We start from the raw sequence: 22,657 nt of genomic DNA, 5'->3' as shown, positions 1-22,657 counted from the left end.
TCTGCTGATCAGCAGTTGTGTAAAAACAGATTACATAAAAAATCAGCCATCTGTAAGCCATAAACAGAATAGACCACACGTCACACTTTTTTTTATCTCACCCCGCCTCTTGTGTTCCTGCTGTGTTGCGTAACCTTTGGCCCATCTGGACAGATTATGTTTTATACTGAAGCAGAAGGATCACCTTACTTTAAGCATCCCATTGGTGTTCCTGTAGCTTTAATGGTACAGTATGGTACATATATAGTTTTTTTTGAGGCTCATGGGATTCAATTATACAAAGACTTTGTCTGGCCTAAATTGGATTGTCAGCATATACACGTTTTCAAAGTTTGCAGTAAACACAGCGCCCCATGCTGTTCAAAACAAAAGCGATTCATTTAAAGTCCCCATGAACCGTAAGTTGCGATCGTTTTTACTTCCGTATTCACATTTCTGAGTGAAAAGGGATTTCAAAGTAGAAAAGGAGTGGGCGTGGGTCGTGTTTTTCACTAAGAATTAATTGGATGTGTAAAAACAGCTGTTGCGTTCATTTTGAAATCAAGCTGGCAGTAGACGGGCAGCTGAAGGGGAGGAGTTAACAGATGCTCCGGCCAAGCCGTCTAATTTACATTTATTATTTTAAAATTTTAAAAAGAAAAGGACCCACAATAATGAGATATTTACTATAAACGCTGCAATATTTCATGAAAAAAATAAGAATTGTCACTTTTAATTTCACTGGGACTATAACAACTGACTTGAATCCTCACATTATAATTGATTTTCAACCGGCTCACAGTGAATCGTTTCATCCCTTAACTCTTTGTATTCACTTAAAAACCCCTACAACACTATCATGAATGTTTTTGACTATTTAATGAACTTTCTATTTGATTCCTGCAGAAATCTTCTGGGTGATAATCCGAATGAGAAGCTTGATATAAAGATGTGTCCGGATGGGAGTGGGCAGCTGTATGTGCCAGGACTCACAGAGTTCACCGTGGAGAGCGCAGGGGACATTAACAAGGTGAGAGTTCACACCATCCCACCCAGATGAACAGCAAGATGTAATCGGAGGAAGTCCATATTTGCATATTTATGTTGCTGTGTAATTTAATTTTCTCATCGTTCCTATGTAAGATGTATTAAATACACAGGCATTAACCTTGAGCGTATTTATTCAATCTTTGATTCCTTTGCCCATTGAACCCTGCAGGTATTTGAACTGGGTCACATGAACAGGGCAACGGCTTGTACCAATCTAAATGAGCACAGCTCTCGCTCTCACGCTCTCCTCATCATCACTGTAGCGGGTTTCAACTCATCAACAGGCCATCGTACCTCAGGTACACACGCATTTATGTGACATCCTTAGACCTCTATTATTTTACAGCCTAACCCTCAGCCACATATTGCCTTGAGCAGAAATATTTTTTACAATTTATGGAAATTCCTTTACAAGTTTCTTTTTTTTAGTCCTGTGGAAATTGAATTCTTATTATTTTACATAACTATCTCTTCAGAGGTGTATTAAGTCTTTACATAAAGAAGCGTTATGTTTTTACTACTTTACAATGAGCTATTTCTTCCTACATACACCACGGGTTCCCTTACATGGAGTTCGCCATGTTGTTTCTACAGTAGCCCTAAATGGACAAACTGCTCTACAGAAAGTGTTTTGTAAATACATGTTCTCCTTCAGCAAAGAAGAGAAAACATGACGACATCTTAGTTCTGTGTCAGCCACCTTAGTACTATGAAAGAGAGGGGTGAAGTGAGCCATTGATTGCAGTTTGCAACCTCACCACTAGATGCCGCTAAATTTCATACACTGGACCTTTAAAACCGTCTTTTAACACTCTCTCTGTTTTGCAGGTAAGCTGAATCTAGTCGATCTGGCTGGTTCTGAGCGAATCGCCAAATCGGGTGCTGAGGGCAGCCGTCTGCGTGAGGCTAAGTGCATCAACAAGTCACTGTCTGCGCTGGGTGATGTCATCAATGCCCTGCGCTCAAAACACTCACACGTGCCCTTCCGAAACTCCCGCCTCACTTACCTCCTGCAGGACTCGCTGAGTGGAGATAGTAAAACCCTCATGATGGTGCAGGTGAGTCCCACTTTTGGCTGCTTACAGGATGCTTTTAAAACGTGTAGTGGGTCAGCAAGGCCAGATTTGTTCTGGAGGTATAGAGAAAGGCTTATTTTAAACCATTTTATAATTGGATTGAAGCTTGTTAAGCAGGTCAGGTATTTTAAGCGGTTTTGTGCACACATTATTCGCCACAAAAAATCACCAGCAAATCAGTGAAATCATGTTACATGTGAATCACAAGACAGATGTCACGTTTTCATGTGCAGTGTCCCATTCTGATTTCCTGTCAGCCATTGGTTATGTGTTTTGTTTCTCTGTGTCAGGTGTCTCCTCTAGAGAGCAACGTCAGCGAGTCTGTCTGCTCTCTGAAGTTTGCTCAGCGCGTTCGGACTGTTGAGATCGGCCCCTCGTCTTCATCACGACGACAAGCAGAGAACTCTTCAACATCCTCCTCACCTACTCATGACAGCGTTGAGGTACACACACACACATTCTTGTGCTTATGACTGAATACAAAGACACCTTTGACTCCCTCATCTACAGATTCTCTCCTGTTAATACAAGAACAACATTTTTGTCTGCAATACACTCTGTTCCTCCTTGTTCTCTTGTTGTTATTTTTTAAGTGATGTTGCTGTTTTATTGTATTTTATGACGTCATTGAAAACAGACAAACATTTCCAAACTTCCAGTCAGGCAGTTTTGGCTTACAACCTTAAAGATATTTTAATGTTTCCATTTAACTCTTTACATTTCTCGAAATTCTCTGGCTTTCTGCTTGCAGCTGGACTCTCCTCCCGTGACCCCTGTCCCAATTCCCATTTCAAGGGCCAGTAGTGCAGGTTCGACCCTCTCCTCCACCTCTAAAAGCAGCACCCGCCAGAGGTCCCACAGCCAGCTTTCCACAGGTAACTCATTCACTTTTTTATTCACCGATTTATTTACATCAACAATACATCCCAAGACAGTTTATGCAGAAATACCTGCTAATATGAAAACAAAATCATCAGTTGTCTTACAATTTAAGCTGCCACCTCATACATTCAGGACAGGTCACACTTCATAACCAAAAATCAGTTCTGTTCCCTTTTCTTGCAACTTACGGTTTGCATTGTGACCCTGTAATTGGTTGGTTTACAGATAGAAAGGTAGACAGAAGCAGCCCATTGGCTGGGGACGGTGGGCAGGTAGGTGGGGTTTTATGTGGTTGGTCGCTTGGCATGAAATCGCTCAGCATGGCATGGTGCCCCACGCGTCACCTGGTCAATGCCTACCCATCTAACACAGCGGCTTTAACCCCAACAAGCTTTGTGCGAGTGTGGATGTCCGTCAAGATAAATGTTGCCCAGTCTGTTGATTTTGTTTTCGTCTTGTTTTGCTTAACGTTTTTGTCTTATTTATTTGTCGTCTTTTGTGGGTTCTGTAATTGTGCATTGTGTATTTACTGTATGTCATTGTTAATTACATGTGTGCGAGAGAGGTGATAAGTGTGTGTGTTTTGTTCAATTACCCCCAGTATAGAGGTCTGTGCGATCGGTTTGTATTTCACGGCGGTGGAATTTTTTTCCACGTCCACCCCTCAATTTCCAGGTTCTGCATTTTCAAACGGATTATTTATATAATGATGCAAAAGCCTAAATCATGAAATTATGAAATAAAATGCCATTATAAACAGCAACACGGGGCTGTGCAGTCGCCTGTCAATGACGTCATATCTATGGAAGCATATGTGGTGCAAAATTCTATTTGCAATGTAATATGCGAAATGGCAATGCAGTATGTAAATTTACAATGCAATTGTGTATCTAAATATACATTTCAAATAATGTATGTGCAACATTAGGTGCAAAATGAAAATAAAAATTCAATGATATCAATTAAATTTGTCAGTTCCTACACTAGTTTTGATAAGTTATTTAAATAGATATTTTTAACGCTCTTAGGTTGCAAAATGAAAATGCATTCCCGGGATTGTACATGTTTAAGATAGTCAAGCAAAACTGTAGCAAAAAGAAAATTTTAATGTTATTTTCCCTTAATGCATTAACATTTACAGGTTGAACATTTGGGATTGCATTTTCATTCACACACAGCACGTTGAGTGGTGCAAAATTCAATGTGGACTTGAAAATGCATTTCGAGCTGACCATGCCCCCTCCCCGGTACAGCGTCATTGCGTGTGGGGGCGTGGTCAGCTCGAAATGCATTTTCATTTTGCACCTAATGTTACACACAGCTCTTATTAAAAAGACACAAATTACAGACAGTTCCAACTTCAAGAAATGCCGCCCACTCTCGCTTCCAAATCAAAAATATAATCAGAGCGACAACAAATTCACGACCTCTGGGAATGCAGACCCCTAACCCCCCACAGCTTTTGTTTGGCTGGGCTGCCCTGTGGTGATGGTGACATGACGATGTGTTTGTGTTTTTTAATACAAATGTGTATCGTGAGGGTAAAAAAGTTCAACCTTAAAATTATACAGAAAGATTCTCCTGTGAAATGAGTAATAACTCAATTAGCTCAGAGATTTCTTCTACACTTAATTTTTTTACAATTATAGCAGAATTGTTAAAAAATGAAGACAAGATAGCAAGTGAAATCTCAGCAGCGTATTTTAATAATATCTGTTGTGTGGTTTTCACAGGAACAGCGTGCCGCCCCTGCGTTTTATTTCACTGTCATTAAAACGTAAACCTCACAAAATACGTCATCACCGCTTATGTGAATCACAGGCTTCATCTCTGCCTTGTTTTTTCGTTTATAGGACGATTGAAGTTGATAGCGTGACAGACGCCACAACAACGGACCACTGAGAGATGCCCACCTTCAGTGCCGTTCCTCCTCCACAGCTCTCGACCAATCAGCTCCCTCCTTGAGGATTCTACCAATGATATTCTGCTTCCTGGAAAGGAAGGAGCTTAACTGGCAAATCAGGTTTTGTGTTATCAACCACGACCATGAGAGACCTCCACCGAATTGACATTCCTATTCATTGGACGTGATTTATAATGATACGTAATTGAAGATGAGGACCACCCCCTGATCTCTCGACAGCGTCTGCTGCCTAAGGACGTAGAGATCCTTCTGTTACTGCAAAGTATTCCCGGGCAATAATGCACTTTAGTCGAGTCATTTTTAGTGTTAATGTTACGTGAATGAATTTGATTTACAACGCTTGAATGTGCGTGTTTGTATATCTGTGTGTGTCCGAGATCTTAAAGGGTTAGTTCTCCCAAAAATGAAAATTCGTCATCATTTACTCAGCTTCAGGTTGTTCCAAACAAAGGTAGATATTTGAAAGAATGTCAGTAACCAAACATATCTCATCCCCCATTTAATGCCATAGTGGGGGGCGAGATCTGCTTTTTTACTGACATTCTTCAAAATATTGTTTTTTAATTTCAACAGAACAACAAAATGTATAAGGCTTTGGAACAACCTGAGGGTGAATAAATGAAGAAAGAATTATAATTTTTGGGTGAACTATCCCTTTAAAGAGATCCTTGACTCCTTAAGATAACTTTTTCTTTATCAATCTCTTGAATTTTTCTGCAAGAACAAGTCAAACCTTAAGAGCTGACACACATTGAAAACCATTTAATTATGGCAATAAGAAATAATGCAAAAAGTTTGTTTCTCCGTAGCATTGTGTATTTTTTGTATATAATGTAGAAACTCCAAGGCCATTTAAAGCCTGGATGTGTCTTCATGATGCATGCATGTTTTGAGACTGTCAGAATGTGCTCACATTTTTTTTCTTTTTATGACAATCATTAAATATTTTCATGATGAACATAATGGTATACAGTGTTTGCTGAACTCGGCGAGTAAACAGGATGAGGACTAGATTTGTAAATATGTATGTATTAATGTGACTCCTCACTGAGCTAACAGTACGTAAACAGTGGACACGTTTGACTTGAACTGTAAAAATCCACCAGTTTGTGGCTCTGAGGGTCTTGCTTGTATTCACATTGATGTACGTTTGTATACAGTTTTGTTTTGTACACTGTTTTTAATAAAAGCTCTGAACCAAACTTTGGCAAAATGATTCGTCTTGTTCAATGTTGTGCTTTCCTGTAGGACCTTTTTTTTCACACTGTCATCATTTTGTTAACAGCATTGTTGAAATTCAGAATGTTACATGCTTGCAAGTGACCCAAAATCTAAGCAATTTGTTCATCTTCTGTAGTGTAGACTAAACTTTTGTGTAATGTATTGTATATAAAAATGAAGCTTTAGTGGCATCTAGCGGTGAGGTTGTGAATTGCAACCACTCACTCCACCCCCACTTTCGAAGCACTATGGTGGCTGACACAGAACAAAGATATCGTCAAGTATTCATTTCTTTGCCTAAGAGATAACATATTTACGAAACACATTCTGTACAGCAGTTTGTCCATTTAGGCCTACTGTAGAAACGACATGAGTTCTATTTAAGTGGACCTGTGGTGTATGTAGATAGAAATAGCTCATCCTAAGGAAATAAAAACAACACTCTATTATGTCAACACTTTATACACCTCTGAGGACAAAGTTATGTAAATTATATTGCATTTCTGTCCAGGGAGCTTACAAAATTTTTACATAGCACCTTTAACAAATAATATATACAAAGATGAACCAGAGTTTACTGTATGAACAATTTAGTCAAATTTCACTTTTTAAAATGATGTTCCAAATTATGTAAACCTGCGAAAATATAATGGCCTATATCCAGTGCAATCACTTTTTGGTTCATGTATGTAGAATTTGTACCATTTGTAATAATGCACACAAAAACAGAATTAAAATTATTGCTCTTAGTAAACAACACTGTTCCCATATATAGCATATGGATAACGCTTCTACATAAATGCATAACTACAACATCGTAGCAGATTCACCCGTGGCTGTAACTTCATGTTAACAGCTCATCTGGTCGTGTCCATCTATTGAGAGTGTCTCAGCGTCTGTCTGTTTTATAGTGTTGGTGTCTCATATTGAAGGCTGGAGTTTGGTCATGTTTCTATGATGCATACTGTGATGTCTGTTCAGTTCATCTGAGCGGGCGAATTTCTTCTCACAGCTGTGCCAGCGACAGACAAAGGGCTTCTCACCTGATCGTGAACAGAGCAAACGTGGAAACATGTTAAAGTCCTCATATTCAAAAGGAATTCATTCATGTGCATTAAGAAATGTTTGAAGAGTTTGAGCCAAAAAAAAGGTTTACGCACTTGTTTTACCTGTATGAGTCCGTGTGTGTGTTTTGAGATGATCCGAGCGGGAAAACTTTCTTTCGCATGTCTGGCACTGAAAGGGTTTGACACCTACAACACCACCACCACAGAGGACAGATGACACACACACTCGCATGACTACAGTGGGCTTGGGAAACTTTATGGATGTTTTATGATGAAAACTCTTAAATGAAAAAGCCTGATTTAAAATGTATGACAGAATGAAATGATCAGGGTGACCATTATGGCCCTAAATAATTATAAAAATTCAATGTAAAAAAAATATTGCCTATATTGACATTTTATTGATGGTATTTAGAAGTATGACACCCTAAACACAGGATGCCTACCCAATGAACCCCGTGAAACCTCTGACTTAATTATATTCTTGACTGCTTACCCTTTCATGCCTAAGGCATGGGAAAGGTCCTATTGGGCAATTCAACTGTACGGAAATAGGTTATAACAATAGATTATAACACCTAGTCATATTAAGTGAATCTCCTTCTGAGTATTTCATTAGAAACAAAATTGGGTTACACTTTATTATAGGGACCAATTCTCACTATTGACTAGTTTCTTAATAGATGCCTATTCTTAGCATATTGGCTGTTTAGTAGTACTTATAAAGCACATATTCAACATGACCATATTCTACTTCTCATACCTAAACCTAACAACTACCTTAATAACAGTTAATAAGCAACAAATTAGTAGTTTACGGAGGCAAAAGTCATAGTTAATGGTTTATTAATATCGAGAATTGGACCTTAAAATAAAGTGTGACCGAAAATTGTATATGCCCATAGTAAAATAAGTACATTTTGTTGGTTTGTTTTTTATTGTTCTGTGCTCCTGTAAAGCATAGAACTAGGTTTTTTGTGTCTTTTATGCTAACAGTTCAATTTTGTTCATATAGCGCTTTTCTCAATGTGCATCGTTCAGAAACAGAAAAACAGAAAAGGTCGAAACACAACACAGGGCAATTATACAACAAGCAAGATAATTCTAGTAATTAAAATTTAATAAATGCTGTCTCCCGGTGAGCAAGCCAACACTGCCGTGTGCGAGGAACCCAAACTTCAATAATAAATAAATGGAGAAAAAAAGGTCAGCCAGGAGGGCCAGGTCTCCTCTGACGTGTCACAGTAGCACTCAGTGACTTTGATTAAAGGTTACTGAGTAAATGTTTATGAAGAAAAGGGAGAGCTTATTAGTTGTGATTTAGGAAGTTTCATTTGTTGAAACTGTTTAGGTCTAATTTGGTGTTAATTTTTGAGGCCAACAGAGGAATGTTATAAGCAGGGAAGATAGGCATGATGAGTGCAGATATAACAGACATGGACTGTAATTGATAAAAATTGTGCATGACCTTACCTGTGTGTCTGCGCTGATGTCTCTTGAGCTGATCAGATCTGGAGAATTTGCGGCCACAGCCTGTGTAATCACACTGATACGGCTTCTCTCCTAAACATACAGAAGACTTTATCATACTCATCCATAACTGAGCTGATCATCTGAGCCAGTGATGGTCAGAGAGCCCGTGGCCCACAAGGGGGGTCCCAGCTGACTTCAAAGGGGGCCTCATATTTTTAGATGAGACAAAATTCACTTGTCATTCACTTTATTAAAAATAAAGATGCTTTACAAAGTCCTCGAAAAAAAGGTTCTTTGTGGCAACAAAGTTCTTCAGATTATAAAAAAGGTAAGAAAGAGAAGATTCTGTAAAAAACCTTTGACTGCATGTATTTTTTGTGGAACTAAAAATGGTTCTTCAATGGCATCGCTGTGAAGAACCTTATAAGCACCTTTATGGTGAGTGTTTTTGCATTTTTATAATGAATAAATGTTTTCAAGATTATGTCAAGCTATAAAATGTTTTATTGGGTAGAAATTTAGATTTCTTGTGAGTGGGAGGGGGCCTTTGAATATTGTTGAATACAGTGGGGGAGAATATTAAGAGACCCACGATCTGAGCTGAACGACGACTTGTCTGTCATTGACATAAATCTTCCACAAGGCGGCGACACACACCTATTTTAATTTAAGGGCGATAGATTTATCTGTGAAAACTGTTACATGCTGTTAAATTTACTCGCTCCAGACGTTTCGTAGTATTTCAGTATGTTAAGAATATCAATATATTAAGAAAATCATACTAAATTACAAAATGTTTCCAGACAGAAGTCTCCAGTTTGAAGAAGTTGCTATTTCCTCTTTTTTTTGTTCTAGTAATAGTGATACTGCCTAACAATTAATGTACAGTAATGTATTGATAAAATCTGTGACGATACAAGCGTCATTTTTTGTGGGTACATGCAACAGGAGATGTTTGGACAGAGCGTTGTTGTAATTGTTTCCCAACAGAACAGCAGAATACACACATACAGTAAGAATAATAATACATTGGGTTGTGGCTTCTCTTGTGATGTTGCCATGGATACCAAAGCAGACCTGGCAACCGTGTGACCCCAAGTTCACTGTAAGTTTGTGTGCGCGTGTTTTTCACACAAATCACAGTTATCAGACAGACACTATATCTCCAATAAAAAGTGAGACATTCCTGCGAGCCGGAATCCAAATGTCCAGAGACCAGATCTGATGAATTAATGTTCCTCTGAGTCATGGGGAAGTTTTTCTACATTCAATTTAAATCCCTGCCACCAACATCTGCCAACCAATATGATTTCAGGTCTAAATAAATAAATCCACGGATGAAATACAGCTTTGTTATGCACGAATTCCAGCATATTGCATCTGCTCCTCTTTTTTTGGAAGAAGAAAAAGCAAAGATCTAAACTCATCATGTGAGTTAACAGGTCTGTTCTTAAACAGCAGGGAATATTTATATACAGTATATATAATGCAACAAATTCATTTATACATTTTGATGCTGGGTTGAGAAACTCTGGATCAGATTATAGTTATCTTTCTTCTTAAAATCAATGCATGTGTATCAGTCACATTTCACAGACGGTTTCTGTGATGTCAGATGACAGCTCACCTGTGTGTTTCCTGCCGTGCATCTGCAGGTGGGACAGCTTGAAGTATCTCTTACTACACCCAGGGTATGAACACATGAAAGGACGTTTCTCATTGGTCCCGGATGACTTCACGATAGAGGGAGTGATGCCTGGTACTCTCCGCACATCCTGTAGAACAGATAAAAAATAATCGACATTGCTCGGCCTTTTGTGTCTCTGTTTGTTTTAAAGTATCTTCTGTGTTCTTTCCCAGTTACCCAATCCTGGCTCAAAACACTCTTATCACGGCCTGTTAAATATCAGTTTAGCTTTCAAAAGCCTTAAAACAGCATATGATATTTAAAACATACACAGAGAGATCTCTGGACATTCTCTGCGGTTTCTAGACTCCGATACATGTTCATTAAGAGTTTATGATGTATCTGCTGAGAGTGCGAGATCAACCTTTACTGTTAATGGACCATGAGAAAGATGATCCGGGGGGGTTTCGGACCCCATACTGATGCTCAGGTGGGGGACTCTGAATATTTAAGTGCTGGCTTGTAATACTTTTCTTCTGAAAGGTGTGTGTTGTTTGGATCAACTCACCTGCATTCCTCTGAACACGCCATTGGTGTGTATGTGATACTGAGCGCTACAGCTGTATACCACAGGAGCTGCTGCAGACGCTTCAGTCTCATAACCTGAACTGAGAGAGAGAGAGAGAGAGAGAGAGCGGTCACAAAGAGACAACACTAGACAAGTCCTCCCACAGCCCATTCATTTTTTCATTCAGTAAAGAACTCCTGGTTGTCATGGGCATTGGAGTTCGAAGACTGGAAACCAAATATTTTATCTGGACAGCTGGCATCAATATTCTGTCCTGTGTCCAGATCATCCGATGCAGTGGCACAGTTCCTCTTACATACACAATCACTCAAACACAACCCTGCATTTACACAATTGTGTTCCACTTTCATTTCCGGCCTTAAGCCAGACCGTATCACTTCATTTTAACTATTTTTGTCTCTCACTTAAGTGAACTTAAGCAAACAAAATTTAATTTTTGGCAATAATATGATCAGAATTAGTCATAGTACAAATAAACAGTGCGGGAAATAAATAGAATGTGCTAAAAACAAATGTAGAGGAAAATACATCAAGATGGAAGGTTAACAAAAAATGGATTTCAGGAGGGCATGCATTGACGTCACTTTCCCACGTGAACACGCGTGGACACGCCCCATTGCGTGACAGGAGACGCCCCCTTGAGTGGTAAAACGTGCAGCAAAATTATTTGCTGAAATTAAAAGCAGTTGGACTCGACGGTGATCCTTACGACTTTCAAGGGAACCAGGTGTCCTTGGACACTGATATGTTGCGCGAAATGCATTTTCTGATGTTGTAAGCAGATATTTTGCTGAGTGTTGCCACTCAAGGGAGCGAGTTTTGGCGTGTTCAGGGTTGAAAGTGACATCATGTGCATACCCTCTATACATGATATGTACAAAACACAATCTTCTATATAGGGGTTTAACGTGGATGCAAATATGGATATGTATCTTATGACGATTGTTTTATATGACATCTGCGTAATCCTGTTGGATGTGCTGCCAACATGTGACCTTCGTCATCATACTGCATATGTCGTTTTGTTCATTTGTTTGTTTAAATTTGTGCTTTTTAAAAGTCTAGCTGTATTAATTTAATTTAATATTTTTCAGTGACAGGTCTATTGAAGTTTATCATTTACATAGACAGTTCAATTCAAATTTTAATTAAAAAATTAAAAATGTTATTCATATTGTGATGGTCCTGTCTGTGTTTCTCCTGTTGTAGTGTGCCTTGTTATTCATGTTGTTTCTGTCTAGCTTTCTGTAATGACAGTCCACTGAAGGCAAGTTTAAAATAACCCAAATCTAGTGCTTATTAACTCAAAAAAGGAACAGCAATGTGAGCAAACTACCTGACCTGACATCAAAATATGAACTAAACAAAACATAAGCATACCAACAGCGGTTACATGAACACAGCATTTGTTTTTTTTTAAACTTGCCATCAGTTGAATCAGAATGCTAGACAGAAACAACAAGAATGACAAGGCACACTACAGCAAGAGAAACACAGACACGACCATAACAAATATTTTACAACTGTGACCCCTTCTGTGAATTCCAGTCTAAATCTAAAAATCTGACGGGATTTTAAATTGATTTCAACCATTTAGATTTTTGACGTGGCCTTTGTCAATAGATACAAAATATTTAAGATAATATTTAATATGAAATCCTGATCATTTTTCACAGAATGTTTTTTTGTGTAGAATAACTTTATGTAGAAAACAGTAGATTACAAAATGACTTTTTCTGGGTTTTCTCATTTTGTTCATAATATCATAATATAGTCGTAATTAATAAATAAAGTATTGTGTATTGCATTGAATCCTGAACTGTATCGTTACACCCCTAGTGTATAGTCAGGGTTACTTATTAAAGTAACAATCTCTCTCTCTTTCTATTTCTCCCTTTCACACACACTCTCTCACACACTAACACACATTATCCTTCACTGTCTGTTCAACACACCCTGAGTCAGACACTTTATCTGGATTGGACTGGTTGACTTAGCAGAATCTGCTCTTATCTCTCTCTGCTGTCACTACAGCATAATTCATGCTGTTAGTTCAGTCTCCACAAATGTTTATATATATATAAAGCATATTTACATTATTTACATATAGCATCTTCTCATAAAGCCATAAGTCTGGTGTTTTTTGCTCTAGACTTGCAAAGAACCACCCATTTTGACAGGAGAGCTATCTGACTGACTGGTAAAGCAGCCAATAGAGCGACAGAACTCAAAAACACAACTGGTGACTGTCAAAAGAGTCTGTACCTCTTAATGGGGGGCGTCAGAGGGCTGACGGGGTTCCAGGTCACACATTCCAACTGAGATGCCCTTTGATAGAGACTATCACTGCAAGAGACAAGAAGATACATTCACAGGTCATGTGACTCATTGGTTGCTACTCAGTGTCCATCGACTAAAAAGACGCAAAAACAAATAAACAACATCCCAAAATGTAAAACAAAGTGATGATGTCCTTCTTTAAAGTGATAGTTCACCCGAATATAAAAAAAATGTATCGCTCACTCACACACCGCATGTCATTTCAAACCTGCATGACTTGCTTTCTTCTGCAGAACAGATATAAGATCTTTTGAAGTACGTTGGTAACCAAACATCATTGGAGCCCCATTGAATTACATGCTGAGGCATTTCTCAAAATAACATCTTCTGTGCTCCATGGAGGAAATGGTCACATAAAGGTTTTGAACAACGTGAAGGTGAATAAATGATGACAGAAATGTTATTTTTGGGTGAACTTTCCCCTTATCAATCTTGCTTTCTTCATGTTTTGTTGGAGTCTTGAAGTTTAGTTAACACCGTCAGCAGTGTGGTGTGCTGATGTTTCACAGGGATCATTCACTTCTGCTGGTTAAAGGAACCTGGTAAACTAAACACTGTGGAAGCTTCGCACACACACACACACGTACACACACACCACACACCACATGCTGTGTGGAGTCATATTTATCAAACACGTCACACATGTTTCTGGCTGGAGAGATTGGTGCCTGGCATGATGATGTGGATTGCTGGGCAGTTTGTGGAAGTGATCTTGACTTATCTCCTGTTTGCCTTTGAGACGAGCTGAAGTTGCAGTTTATTTTTTGTTCTTTTTGTCACAAAATACATCAGACTTTGAATGAAAACCTAGTTTTACAAAAGGAGAAGTTGAAAAAAAGGGTGTAAGAATATTATACTGATATTATTAGAATGTTATTACTAATATTATTTAATTATTATCATTTTGATTAGGATTCCTATCATTAGTAGTAGTAGAAGCATAATCATTCATTTTTTTACTATTTTTATTATTATTATTAATAGTAGTTGTTGTAGTAGTAGAAGTCATGGATGGTTGTATGATTTATTACTAATATTATTATTACTATTATTATTAATGGTAGTAGTATCCATATTCATTTATTACTAACATTATTTAATTGCTATTATTATTATTCGTAGTAGTAGAAGAAGAAGTATAATTATTAATTTATTGTTCAATTAGTCTTAATAATATTATTATTACTAGTAGTAGAGGTCGTAGTATAATTATACTTTTAATTATATGAATATATATATATATTTTTTCATTATTATTATTATTTAGTAGTAGTAGTAGTAGTAGTAGTAGTAGTAGTAATAGTAATTGTAGTTGTTGTATTTATTTATTTTATTTTTATTTTTATTATAAATTTATTACTGATATTATTTATTGTGGTAGCATTATCAATTTATTAATATTATTTTAAATAAAGTATTGTATTAGTAATGTATTCATATGGAACAGTCTAGTGATATTTCATAAGTGGTATATGGCTGGTTGGCACATTGCTGTGTTACGAAATGCAAGAGGCCAGACTTTGGTGATGAAAACTATACTGGAATTTCCCTTTTGGCTTTCCCTGTAATCATGTTTTATCACCAAGAAGCGATGGTTCATGGGGTCACCAGAACACAGTGCAGCAGTACCAGGTTGATACTAGCGAGCGAGTATGTGTTTGTGAGTCTTCTTGTGATGGTTGCTAAAGGCATTTCAAGCTCCAACATCAGATCTGTGTTTATAGTGAGGAGTGGCAAAAGTGGGGACTCTGTGTTCGGTTCTTATCAATTTTGAATTCTGTGTGATATTTTTCTTTAACAATACATCAGAGCAGGATTTGAAGGACTGCACGGTGCGCTACAATTCTGATGTTGAGCATTTCAAAGCTGAATTTTAATTAATGTAATAACAAAAAAAATATATAAATAAAAAACTTACACGCTTCTTTTTAAATATTTTTTATCAAAGCCCTCTTTGAAACATGCCTCTCTCTCTCTCTCTCTCTCTTCTACCTTCTTTCTTTTGACTTTCTTTTTTTCTTTGACTTGTCTTTATTCCCATCTTGGTTTAATTTTGTTGATATGATTTGACGAACAAAACTGCACAATGTGTAAATATTTGTAAGAAAAGTTTTTTTAATTCTCTCTCTCTCTCTCAGGCAGAAAGTAAAGTAAAGAGGAATGTGGAGGAAATGGGCAGTAGATCACTGTGAGTGTTTTTTGGCCTGCTGAGAGCTGCTGTGTAGTTTTTAACCTCTGTGCAGAAAGCAGCGATCACTGAAGACTTACAGAGGATTTATTTCAGTCATACAGACTGGGACTCTGAATGTTGGGGGTTAAGCAACAGCTAACACCTCAAATGTATGCCTAGGTGGATATTCTGGGTAAAAACTTTTCCAGAAAAGATCTGTAAATTACTGTAAAGTACAGTAGATACAAGCAGGGCTCAATGGGGCAGGGTATTACATTAAATAAACATTACTAAATATTCAGATTTTTTTTAAGTTTAGCCACATGACACAATATACAGTTTATGTGCTCCGTTAAAAACATCTTACCTACTCTGTCTAGTTATATGCAATATCAACCCATGTAAAGCCATCAAACCCTGTAACATTTGCATAACATCAGAGTTTTTGTAGTTTTGTTTTCAGTTTTATTGCAGTTATGTATTTTGAACAAGCTTTTATTTTAAAATGTTTTGTTTTTATTTGTTTTAGTTGTTTATTCATTTGTTTTATTTTGTTTTTCTCACTAAACAATCTGAATGTATTTTTATTTTTAGCTTAGTTTTTATTTATTTTTATAAACAATTTTTTTGACCCAACTTAAACTAATTTCAGTTTTTGTTTTCTAGTTTTTTAAGTTATACAGTATTTAGGCTGATGTTTTATTGGATACTTTTTTAAAATAAATAAATACACTGATTTTAATGGTTTTTGTTTTAGAAAACCATACTAATATTACAAAATAAACACAAGGATGCCACATGGACTATGTTGACTGTATATAGGTAGTTTTTCTGTATAGTAGTCATAAAAGATCAATACAGTAACAAACACTTCTGTATACAGAACAATTTAGAAATTTAATTTAAGTTTAATGTAAGTTTAATTAAATATAGATTTTCACATTCTGCTTTCAACCCTCCAGAATGTCTTGCCCCTTAGACTTGCATTGAAAGTCCATGTAAAAGGATTTTTTCTTGCTATTACAAACTGAGGGACAAGTCAGCAATCTTCTGTGCTAATCCACCGCATGACACAGACGCTGCTGAAAGAACTAATTCATACTGAATCCAGAGCGTTCTATTCACTCAGCAGTACTGTTTTTGTGCACTTTCTCTGTGACATCATTGAATGCTGTATTTTTAGAAAAACACTTTTGTGGTTGTTTTTACTTAAAATAAATCACTTAAATTATTACTGATTTCTGTTATTAAACTGCAATGTGTCTTGCGTAGCCTAGATGATGAAACAATAAAGATACCTGTTGAATGCATTTCTCAAGAGCAGCGTCTGACTGCCGGGAGGACTGTGGCACCCATAAACCGGTGGGGGGAAGGAATACTGCTGCTCACCTGTGGTTCACAAAGACAAAACACAAACAGATATTACAACAAGCAACTATATAAATAAATCTAACAAGACAATGGCTGCAAACTCCAAAATGTATTGAGGCCTTGCGCTTCAGTTTTCATGTTTACAGATGAAGCGTTTGTACAGGGGAACGAACAGAGATCTCTAATGGAAGCAGATTGGAGAGTGTGGTCTCAATGTTACTGAGGTTATCCAAACAGCTCAGAGCTCCGTGAGATCATAAAACAGTCACCACCGCCTGCTTGACTCTTATAGGCCATAGATGGAGAATCAGTCCCATGACAGTCCAAAACATTCTTCTCACAATCCATAATTCTGTTTCCTTTTGATAGCTGAAGATGAGGCAATATCATTTATGATCATTTTATAACAGTTACACATACATATAGAGATGTTGAGAGCTTTGAAGCATATGAGGAAAAAAGATACACATTTTTGTTGTCATAATGCTTGAATACATTTGGGGTTTCTCAAACAGTTCCCCATTTAATCAGAAAACAGATCAGTCTCAACGCAAATACACCAAAGGTTTAGAAAAAACTGACATGGTAGCAAAGAAATGATGCTTACCCATGGTGCTTTGTGGAGACATGGCGTCCTCATATTTAAAGCAATGGTTGGGGAATGATGGTGTGTGGTGTGCAGGTGTGTGAGCGTAACTGGGAGCTCCATCCAGTGTCACTGACCATAACCTGCGAGGCAGAAACAGCGAAAGAAGTCCACTTTTAATTTCATATGAATCTGGCCACACCAGGTCAAAATGAATAGTTCACCGTCAACATGAAAATACTGTCATTATTTACACTCCCCCTTGTCATGTCAAACCGGTATGACTTCTGTCTTCTGCAGAACATACTAGAAAATAAAATTGGTAACAGAAAGCCGTGTCCATACAATAGAAGTCAATGGAGACCAACAGTTTGGAGACGAATTAACAGTAACCAACATTTTTCAAAATATCTTCTTTTGTGTTTTGGAGAAGAAAGAAAATCACACAGGATTAAAATGACAACAGGGTGAGTAAATGATGACTAAATTCTATTTTTAAAGTAAACTATTGCTTAAACAGCAGAAATTTGGAAAGGAGAGAGATTTTTTCATTTTTAAGGGTCATCTTGCACTCGACTTACTAATGTGAGTTTTCTTAACCAATGTCAAGACTTTGTACTTTAAGTTTGGTAAAAAAAAGTACTTAAAAGTATACACAATAGTGTTGGAATCTGCATTGCATCGGTATTAGTTTATGTCAAGGCGATATGTCATTGTGATATTTTGCAAAGTAAAATTTAAGTAAGCATAGATGTGGTGAGCAAGAGTACAGTGTCAGCAGTCCTGTGATTTAAACACACTGACAGCAAACATTTGGGTTTTGATCCCTCAGCTTAGAGGTAGAGACGCTTTTTAAGAGGTTCTCATGGTCCTGTAAGTCATCAGTAAGACAAAGATAGAAAAAGCTTTTGAGTGCATATGTATGTACCTCACAATATACTTGCTTAAACAGTTTACTGAGCTACAACATAACTTTATTATATATTGTCTCTTAAAAAACTGTCTTTGTAAAATTGTTAGTGTCTAGTAGCTCAATTTCTAGAGCAGAGGTCATGGGATAAATGACAGCTCTTTAACGTTGGACAGCATCTGCCAACTGCATACATTTAAATGTAAAACGATACAAAATATAATTTATTAAACTGCATATCTAAGGTTTTGATCAACTTAAAAATCTAATTTGATGATTTGCTAAAGAAGTTTAGACTAGAAATGTAAGTTTCCTTAAAAAAAAGATACAATTTTAAACACATTAGATTTGTGCTTTCTTTTATTATCAGATGTGAATTACTACTCTAAAATAAATCAGATATTTCTAATAGTTAGTTACCTGCTAATGTACATTTCCTTTAATATCTGTTTGGATCCATAAATTATTTTATGGAAAATTTTGTTAAACAAATAAAATATTTTTTCTTTACATTTAATCACTTCGTTTTACTATCAAGTGTATATAAAATGTATCAATTAATTAAATGTTGAAATTCAATGTAAGTGTAAAAGAAACTATTTTACTGTAAAATTATTAGGTTACACTTGATTTTACATGTCTTATATCACAGTGTAGTTATATATTTAAGTACTGACAAATGATGAATTGCTTTCTATAGGGATTGAATTAGGGTGTTTTAGGGTTCGTTACATGTAATTATTCAAAAATATAGTAAAAACATGAAACATAACAAGGGTGTTGATAATAAAGAGTTACCAAATATTCTCAGGGTAAAATATGACCTTCATGAGTAAGTCCTAAACTTCCTCAAAAGTTCCAAACAAATACACCCCCACACTCAAGCACATGGTTCTCGTTCTCTTTGCTTCAGAGTAAACTAATAACAGAATCCCACAGACACAGGAACCTAAGACATGCTGAATATGAAGGACGAGAGACGGGCGGCTGTCTCACCCTGGGTCCGTGGAAGAGGAGGACTGTCCATACAGTTTGTCAGATAAGGCCCGCTGGAGAACATCTTGTTCTGACTGGAAGGAGAATCTGTAAAAGCCCCGTGTCTGCAGCCTCCGGCTCCTGTGAGCTGCCCCGAGAAGTGTACGGTGAAGGCCCCCTGACCACAGTAAGGGTCCTCGTGAGGGTCCGTAGGCCCCCAGCCTGGCTCCTGTTTGACGAACGAATAGGAGGGAAGAGATCCGTAGGGGGAGCCTGTGTGAAAGTCCAGCATCGGCCCCCACTGCGGAGCTCCGCTGACAGGCAAAGAACAGTTACTGTTCACCCCGGGCATCGACGGTACCGCTGGTAGAAAGGCGTTCAGGTCTTTGACGTCAGTTTCCATCAGGCCACACGAAAAAGAAAGATTTCTTAGGTACAGCACATTCAAACAAATATCTACTCTTCCACAAAAGTGCAGAGGTCTCAAATGCAAAGATTATGTACAAAAAATGTAAGAACTCCTAAATCTCCACAAAAGAGGACTGTGAGGGGCTTGAAGACGTCTTACAAAGGGTCCAGTCGAGGAGATTCTGGGACTCTGTCTGCTCCTTAGATCGGTGGAGATGGATGGAGTGATAGGAAGCGCCGGTGAGGTGTTTAAAAACATGGAGAGCGATCAGGACAGTTTGAGGCAGGAGTAACTTCCCTCTTGTAGATTTGTCTGGGTCTGTCGACTCTAAAAACCATCCCATCATGCCTGGAGGAGGAGCCAGAAGGGTTGTGAAAAATTTAACCTTAATCATCTTTGACTTGAACTACACTTTCTACCACTTCTGACTAATGGCTTGTTGTAAATTTGTGTCTGTGTGTGTGTGTGTGTACAACATGGTTGCGTTATTAATGTTTACCAGCATCAGCATTCATTATTCATTTATCTTTGTTTTCTCATTCAGTGAATGCTATGGAAGCACCACACAATTCTTACAAATTCATAATTTTTAAACCAAAAGAGCTGAAAAACTATTTCCTGTCATGACTTACTGGTTTCTTGCCATTTTTTCTGCTACCTGTCATAAGAGACCTAAGACACACGTTTAGGTTTTGATCCACCCAGTGGTGTAAAAAAGGTTTCTTTGAAAATGTAATTGGTCTTACTGGATTCATTTTTCTTTGTTTTGATAACTCGCATGAAATATAGCTAAAAATGCTTACATTTGTTTAATTAATAATGAAATATCTGTCACATTTTTATTTTGTTTTTGTCATTTTTATTATCTATGTTTAAAACCTGTATTTGTTTCCTCAAGAAAAAAAAGAAGGCATTTTGAGAAATGTCTCAATGGTTTTGTATTCATACAATGGAAGTCAATGGGGTCCGATATTGTTTGGGTGTCAGCATTCTTCAAAATATATTTTTTTGAGTGTTCTTCGGAAGAAAGTCAGACAGGTTTGTAATGACCAGATGGTAAGTTAATGATGACAGAACTTTCATTTTTGGGTGAACTATCCCTTTAAATTGTTAAAGGTTAAGATTCTACTTGTAAATTGGTTAAATTGGAGACTCGCTTTCCCTTGGATCTAAATCTACTTTTATTAGGAACCATAGGCTACAGTCAGTACATAGTGTAACACGTGATGTGTAGTGTAAAACAATCACTTCAATACAGAAAGCAGACTCCGGTTAAAGTGACGAAAGTGTGATCCTCTGTTGGGAAGTATAAGTGCTATCTAAAGAGTTTGGGATGTCAACGTGGAGATTAAATTATAAGGATGGGTGTGCGTTGGGATTAGACAATACTTGAGCAACGCAAGCATAATTAGTTTGTTTGGAAAATTACACACAAATTATGACAAACGAAATGATTTAAAAATATAAAAAATATTGTTTTGTTCTAATTCTGAGATGCCAAACGGATTAATTATGTATAATATCATTGTATGTTTAAAACGAATCAACGATATTATTTTAATATCACAATTATTGTCAAGACTGGTACACTATACCCCTGCATATAAAATATGTGTACAGTTTCCCCCATAAACTGCCTTTTAACAGGTAAAGAGACATTTAAGAACTATCCAGGTTAAGGGCACAGAAGAGACTTGTATAAGTTATGTTGCACATGACTAAATAATAAGTAATTTGGACAATTTTGAGAATATTTCCTACTATTACCCACGACTATTATACAAATTTCATATAGTGAATGTTTAAGGTCTATACATGCCAATGTTTTTTAGATAAAAAAGGATCTGTTTATGTTACGTATCTTCAAACTGTCATGTAGGTAATTGACGATTCTTTCACTCAAATGAATGTCTCTTGCTGTAATTCCCTTTAAGAGCTGATGTTTTGCTGATCAATAATATTAAAATATAAAAAAAGAACAGGTAAAATACAAAAACACACACTAAAACATATATTATACATTTAAAATGATTAAAATATGTTTTTCAGAACGCATTTTATATGCAAAGAAAAGCTAAATTAAAAAGATACACAGTAAACTGTATATCTGCCAGGCAATTTCTATGTGATTTTACTCGGGGGGGCGACCATTTGACAGTGTTATTTTGGACTGGATGTCAGTTGTTAATTCATTAAAAAAAATTGACAAGCAGCTCGTTTGGGTCCTGGCCTCCACACTCTCCTGAAACCAATTACTCATGATATGTCTCAATTTGTCCTGTGCTTAAGTTCAGGCTCAGTGGAGGGCGTCAAACAACGATGAAGGTCCAGGAGTCTTCTGAGATGAGTGTGTCAGAGACTGGTCTTTACCTCTTCACCCATGAACATCTGGAGGGTTTGTGAATGTAAAGACGGCATTGGCTGTGACCTCAAACTTGTGAGAACTCTGGAGGAGGTGTGTGAGACAGTCCAGAGGGTCTGATTCCTCCATCCATGCATCATCTGTTTAAAAAAAGCCAAGGAATGGGGGAATTCCTTGCTGTAATTCAAATATATCCTGTTGACCATGTACTGTATGTCACATTGCATTAAAATGTGCACGCTATAAAACTAATGATTGATATAAAATGCAATATAATTCAATAAAATCATATTGAGCAAGCACATGTAGATATAAAGGTAAATACCTGCAATTTTCAATTTAAATAGAGATAAAAGTTACAGATTGCAGCTTTAAGAAGCACTTTTGATGTTGTACATTTTTCTCTGTTTTCTCTGTTTATTCTTGCTTAAATGTATATTAGGGTGGAGCTGTTGAGGACAATAGATATGTAAGGACAAAGGAGATTGAAAGGCTATAAGTCATTCAGAGGTCATTCGAAAAGATTACACAGTTCTCTTTCAACATAGCAGATGAAATGGCAAAGTGTAGCGATTTTCTGAAATTTAATAAAAACTCCCGACAACATGACAACATTCACCAAGAATTAAAACGCCAATCATTCGGA

The 22,657-nt window shown here is 37.0% G+C and overlaps 2 protein-coding genes across 3 annotated transcripts in view; one reads left to right on the top strand and one right to left on the bottom strand.

Annotated features, from left to right (window-relative positions):
* kifc3 (kinesin family member C3) overlaps positions 1-6,113 on the top strand; it is a 28,353-nt gene extending 22,240 nt beyond the window's left edge. The window contains exons 16-22 of one of the 2 annotated variants that reach the window (XM_056766462.1): positions 886-1,009; positions 1,199-1,328; positions 1,858-2,087; positions 2,396-2,548; positions 2,857-2,980; positions 3,213-3,259; positions 4,841-6,113. In XM_056766462.1, coding sequence (XP_056622440.1) covers positions 886-1,009; positions 1,199-1,328; positions 1,858-2,087; positions 2,396-2,548; positions 2,857-2,980; positions 3,213-3,259; positions 4,841-4,849 — 817 coding nt within the window. In that variant the 3' untranslated portion in view covers positions 4,850-6,113. Of the gene's footprint in view, positions 1-885; positions 1,010-1,198; positions 1,329-1,857; positions 2,088-2,395; positions 2,549-2,856; positions 2,981-3,212 lie in introns of both variants that reach the window. The other variant, XM_056766461.1, reaches the window with a different exon arrangement.
* Positions 6,114-6,592: 479 nt separating this feature from the next.
* On the bottom strand, positions 6,593-19,729 carry wt1b (WT1 transcription factor b). Its single transcript, XM_056766012.1, has 9 exons — positions 19,262-19,729; positions 17,377-17,487; positions 16,697-16,787; positions 13,154-13,234; positions 10,868-10,967; positions 10,300-10,447; positions 8,673-8,762; positions 7,293-7,385; positions 6,593-7,175 (listed from the first exon to the last, which is right to left on the bottom strand). Exons 1-9 carry the CDS (start codon positions 19,641-19,643, stop codon positions 7,054-7,056), a joined length of 1,218 nt encoding a protein of 405 aa, XP_056621990.1. The 5' UTR covers positions 19,644-19,729; the 3' UTR covers positions 6,593-7,053.
* Positions 19,730-22,657: the final 2,928 nt, after the last annotated feature.

The sequence above is a fragment of the Triplophysa dalaica genome, chromosome 14, assembly GCF_015846415.1.
Source record: "Triplophysa dalaica isolate WHDGS20190420 chromosome 14, ASM1584641v1, whole genome shotgun sequence".
Lineage (NCBI taxonomy): Eukaryota > Metazoa > Chordata > Actinopteri > Cypriniformes > Nemacheilidae > Triplophysa > Triplophysa dalaica.
This window is presented reverse-complemented; position numbering and strand designations above follow the sequence as displayed.